This window comes from Mandrillus leucophaeus, unplaced genomic scaffold (assembly GCF_000951045.1).
Source record: "Mandrillus leucophaeus isolate KB7577 unplaced genomic scaffold, Mleu.le_1.0 Scaffold201, whole genome shotgun sequence".
In the NCBI taxonomy this organism is placed as follows: domain Eukaryota; kingdom Metazoa; phylum Chordata; class Mammalia; order Primates; family Cercopithecidae; genus Mandrillus; species Mandrillus leucophaeus.
The window spans coordinates 321,553-326,951 of record NW_012102044.1 but is presented as its reverse complement, the minus strand read 5'-3'; the positions used below and the strand labels follow the sequence as shown (position 1 = coordinate 326,951).

Genomic DNA, 5,399 nt, shown 5'->3' with positions numbered 1-5,399 from the left:
AGCCCCCGTCAGGTGGGTGGACCCTGTGTCCGAGGTATTAGCCCCCGTCAGGTGGGTGGAGCCCGTGTCCGAGGCACAAGCCACCGTCAGGTGGGTGGAGCCCGTGTCTGAGGCACGAGCCACCGTCAGGTGGGTGGAGCCGTGTCTGAGGCACGAGCCCCCGTCAGGTGGGTGGAGCCGTGTCTGAGGCACGAGCCCCCGTCAGGTGGGTGGAGCCCATGTCCGAGGCATGAGCCCCCTGGGGTTCTCTGGGGTCTGTGGTGGCTGCCTTGGCTACCCGGGCCAGGGGTTCGCTCAGGGTAGGAGGAAGCCTAACTCAGCTCAGGGGGCCTGTGCCCGTGCCGTCTTCATAGAATCAAAAGACACGTGCGTTTCAGTTTCTGGGATGGAAACCTGCCCTCACACACACGGCAGAGGGACACATGGGGCGTTAGGCCGCGGCACACAGTCCACGCCTGGCAGTGCACGCCTCCCGCAACTCCGGGCCCTCTCAGGAGCTGCCTGTCGCTAAGGGACACACGTGAACTGGAAGTAAAATCAAACAATGGCCTGCTCCTTCCACCAAAACACCAAGCACCTGGAGAAAACAGGAAAGAAAGGCAGGAGGCAGCAACACACGTCATGCCCTGGGGTGGGTTCTGGGTCGGAGCTGATCCCTGAGGTCCAGACGTGCAGAGGGGAGTGGAGAACCCTGTAATGCGCCCTCAATAGGAGGTGCTGCCGAGGGCCCAGAGCAAGACCCGAAGTGCAGCCGTGGGGCAGGGCCCGCTGTGCGCATTCTGGGCTCCCGCACCAGCTGCTGATACCCTCTCCTCCCGGGGTCAGACCCCGCGAGCGGCTGGCGGCTCAGGGTCCCCTTTTCACCCGGGGTCAGACCCCGCGAGCAGCTGGCGGCTCAGGGTCCCCCTTTCACCCGGGGTCAGACCCCACGAGCTGCTGGTGGCTCAGTGTCCCGCTTTCACTAGCGTTCCCTGTCTTGTTTTGAGGTGCCAGCCGTCGTGAGTCCCTGCTCAGTGTGATCCCTGCTGCCTCTCCTCACCTGCCGTTTCTCACCTGCCGCGAGGCAGAAACTCATCAGCAGGCGGGTGCCGGGCGCAGCCGAGGACCAGCACACACGGCCTCTGTGCCTTTCCACTCAGAGGCAGCATGTGTTTTTGTGGCTCTCAGAGATGTGGAAGTCTGAAGGCGCAGCGTCACCTTACCATGCCTCGTAGGAGCTGGACTGCCGCAGGACTTTCAACGGGATCCTTAGTTCTCCCAGGAATTCATCTCCAAACTTCAGGTTACTGGCATTCCAGAGGTCAACTCTGAAAAACGGCATCGGTACAGCTCTAGCTGACAGCGGGCAGCCCAGGTGAAGCAGAGATTACGGGCCATGCTTTGTTTCCCTAGGAGCAGGGGGAGCCTGCAGCGCCTCCCAGAGTCTCCATCAAGGCTCAGCCCACGGGGCACGTTTAAAACACATCAGACCAGCCTGTGGTTTTGGAATAAAGATGAGTGTCTCCCAGTGGTAATGGGCAGGCAGAGGAAGGCAGAAGGCTCTTAGATAGGAAGGAGCCTGGGCGTCGCTCCGTGCACCCGGGAGCTACATGACCCCAGGCTCTGCGCCAGGAGGGAGCCGGGCATCGCTGCGTGCACCCAGGAGCTATGCGGCTGCTGCTGCTCTCAGCTCCAGCACCATCTGTCCCCTTTGCCCACAACAGGCCCAATGTCAGCAGCCTGTGCACGGCGGGCAAGTGAGACCCTCAGGGGCCTGTGGCGTGTGCCTCTCACGCCGTCCCAGCGTATGGCCCAGCAGCCTCCATCTGCAGGGCTCAATGCAGGGGATGATGAAGAACTTGGGCTGTAGAGAGGAGGGTGCCCATGGAGGATGGGCTGGCTGATTCAACAGCCAGGGGCTCTCTGCTTTCGTCACATGAAAATGTGCCTCAAAACAAAACTGGGTGCTTGCGAATGCCCTGCCCCTGAATATAGAACCCTGTGTCCACAGATCGCTTATGACCTGGGGCATGAAGTGGATTCAGGGGCCACGCACATCACAGCAGGGGGAGAACCGTGGCCACAGCATGGTCCACGAATCTCCCTGAGTAGCCTGGGCCCAGCATCGTGAAGCTTCTGCTAATGTCTAACACGGCAGCGGCTTCCACTAATGCTCTGTCCTGGTGTGGGACAGTACGTGTCCCCTCAGACCTGGGGCTGTGAAATTCTGACAGACACACAGCATCCCCGGCTGCAACAAGTCTACGGGACTGTACCCCAGTCCCTCATGGCCAGGACCCGCCCGCGCGCCTGAAACACCCGAAGTCATATGTGGCCAGCTCTACCCACGGGCCTGAAACCCCAGTTACACGTGCCCGGCCCTACCCAGGCGGCTAAAACTCAGCAGGTCTAACCACACTGTGGCCATCAGGGGCATCCCCCTGGGGGGAGAAGATCCCGGAAGGCCGGTGATTCTGTTGCCCTTGCGAATCCTGCAGAGGCACTGGCGTCTGGGGCCGGGGAGGGCTGACAGGCTGCACGAGAACCCACAGCGCGCTCCTTTCAGAAGGAACAGAGGGGACCGCTGATCTGTGCAGGGACTTTGGAAATGTGACAAGTGGCCAGGCAGGCGCATCTGCCTTTAAAAAAGGAAATATTTAAAACACGTTTTGTGTGCTTTAAAAAAATTCAGTAACTAGGACTTCACTCCTGAATTCAAAGCTTGGTGTAAAAAGGAACCAACGATGATGCTTCCTTCTCTTGAAAAAGGGGCTGGTGGTGGGGCTGGCATGAGTCCTGGGGAGGCTTCCTCGATGCCCGGCCCAGGGTCTCAGGCCCTGGCTCAGTACCGTGAAGCCTGGAAATGAAGGTTTAGGCCAAGACATTTAAAAATGGGACTCAAACAGAGACAGTTGGTGGAGACAACCCTGCTTTAGGACTTCCACGTCAGGGACACGCCTACAGTTCAGGACCCTGACCCCTCAGGAGGTGGATCTGACCGACCACGTCAGGGACATTCTATGGTTCAGGATGGGGACAACTAGGGGAGGCGGATCTGACCGATAACATCAGGGACATTCTTACGGTTCTCAACCACAAAACCACGCCTCCCAGCAGCCGTAGGGCCTGAGCCACACACTGGCTCCACATGTCCCGGTAAGGGTCCCCCTGGGGCACTGCCAGGCCCTGGGAGGGAGCGTGACCAGGGATTTGATGGCACATTCTCCAAAATGACCTAAAGAAAGCAGGTGCATCCCAGGCTCAGAAGCATCCCAGACTCAGGGTCTCAGGGCCGGCTGGGGAGGGTCAGGAGGGAGCCGTTTCGTTCCTTCTGTGTCCAGCATGGAAAGGTTCGGGGGCTTCAGGGGAGGTTCATCTGCCTCTTCACAGGGGATGGGGGCATTCGTTGGTACAGAAGGAACAGAGGCTACGTTCAAAAAGAAACAGGAATCCAGCCTATTTTCACCAGGAGGGGAGAACCCACCAGCGTTTGTGAAGGGCACATTCTGGGGCCCGCCCTCCCCAGACCTCTGAGTCAGCCGGATCGTGGGGCTTTCTAAATCCTGGGCCTGAGATCACGTCCCAACCTGCGAGAACCCGCAAGCGATTTCCCCGTTTCCCGTGGGAGGCGCTGAGGAGCCAGGAAAGGGCGGTGGGGGCTCCAGGGCAAAGGCTGACGATGCAGCTTCTATGACCACACGCAGGAAACACGAACCCAGTACCAAGTGAGAACATTTCACTCGAGTCAAACGGGACAGGGTCTCCCCAGAGGCCGCCCAGCTGAGAGCCTCAGGAGTGCCAGGGCCGGGCGCCGTGCAGACCCGCCAGGCCTGTGACCTCCGAGTGAGGCCTGCACCCATGGACGGCGGAGGGCTTAGAACAGGACCTTAAGAACAGCTGCAGCCCGTGTGCCCGTCGCTCCTGGTGGATGAAACCTTTCGGCCGGAGGGATGTGGACCTCTGGCCTTCGCCTCTTCGCAGGAATTGCAAGGTGAGCCCTAACACCACCCACAGGCTGTCACTTCAACTACAGCTTCTAACATCTGTTGTGAAAATTACCAAGAAAATGGAAATTCTTTTCTACCTATGACCCTATATTTAGAAACAAATAACAAAAGAGCTGAGGAGTTTGGGTGAAAACTGCCAAATCGGGGACGCGGAGCCTGGTTTTCTCACCTGATTTCGAGCTTGTCCACGTCTTCTTCCTCGAAGTCAAAGTGAGACTTCTTGCTGTAGCTACAGGGCCGGGTCACCTGGAGTCAGCAAGAGAGAGAAAGCGCTGAGACCGCGGTGCCACCAGGCGGGGGTATCTCCACATGGACGCAGGCCCAGGGCTGCCCTTCCTCTGTGCTTACCCACACGCCACTCAAGGGCCACAACCGGGAAGGCCCTAGGTGAGATTCGGGATTCAGGCCCGGCTTCCTGAGTGCCAGCATTTCCCACTCACAGAGCCCCTGGAGGGGCAGACCCAGGCGAGACCTGCCCCAAGGCCGTTCACAGCCACGGCCGGACTCTCCCAGCGGTTCCTCATGGGTGCCGGGCTCCGGGGACCTAAACGTCCCTCACCTGCACCTGCTCTAGGCCTGCTACCCTGTGAGGGAGGGACCCCCTCTGCCGTGGAGACGAAGCGGCCCCACCTCAAGGCTCTATTGGCCAACAGGAAGTGAAAAGCGTGAGGCCTGTGGTGCCCGAAACTCGCCAGCCCCGAACAGACCCCAGCACTCTGGGGAGCGTCAGATGGCGGAAAGTCAAGATGCTGCTACCTTCCTCCTGACACCTCTGCACCGTGGGTTCCTCAGAACAGAAGGGAGTGAAGGCGTAAAGGGTCGAGGCTCCGGGACCGCCCCCCACTGCCGCCAGCCTGCAGGGTCCTTGCAGCAGAGCAGGAGGCCGCTCCACGGGCTCCAGGAGACCACAGTCGGTTACCACCTCGAGTTCCAATTTAACCACCATCAGCCATGCACCAGGTCACCCACGTTTACAAGGAGGGCTCCCTCCTGCCCGGCCTCCCTCCCTGCCCCACCTTCTCTGGGCCTCAGCAGTGATGCTAGCTCAGGAGCTCTCAGCTCGAAGTTCTGATGCAGGGTCTGACGCCAAAATCATGTTGCTAGAACTGCCTAACCTCTGAGCTTGCACTTCCTGATTGGTAAACTGAGGCAAAGATCATGCAGGGGCAGTTCTCTGCTTCGGATTGAGGGCTGCTGACGCCTCCTCCTTCCTGACCTACACACCACTGTCCTCAAATTTGCTTCCCCCCAACTTCCCCATCTCATAAAACTCAGGTCAGGCAACATCTCCTCCAGGAAGCCCCTGACACCCCTGTCTCACGCCCTCTCTGCAGAGCAGGTCAGGCAATACCTCCTCCAGGAAGCCCCCGGCGACCCTGCCTCACATCCTTTCTACAAGGCAGGTCAGGCAAT

General features: G+C 59.5%; 1 protein-coding gene across 1 annotated transcript in view; it reads right to left on the bottom strand.

Moving 5' to 3' along the window:
- The window catches only part of RASA3 (RAS p21 protein activator 3), a 111,887-nt gene that overhangs the window by 55,553 nt on the left and 50,935 nt on the right, over positions 1-5,399 (bottom strand). Inside the window, exons 8-9 of the mRNA XM_011979417.1 lie at positions 4,156-4,232; positions 1,203-1,307 (exon numbers count right to left, since the gene is read on the bottom strand). Of these exons, the coding sequence (XP_011834807.1) occupies positions 1,203-1,307; positions 4,156-4,232 (182 nt within the window). The remainder of the gene's footprint in view (positions 1-1,202; positions 1,308-4,155; positions 4,233-5,399) is intronic.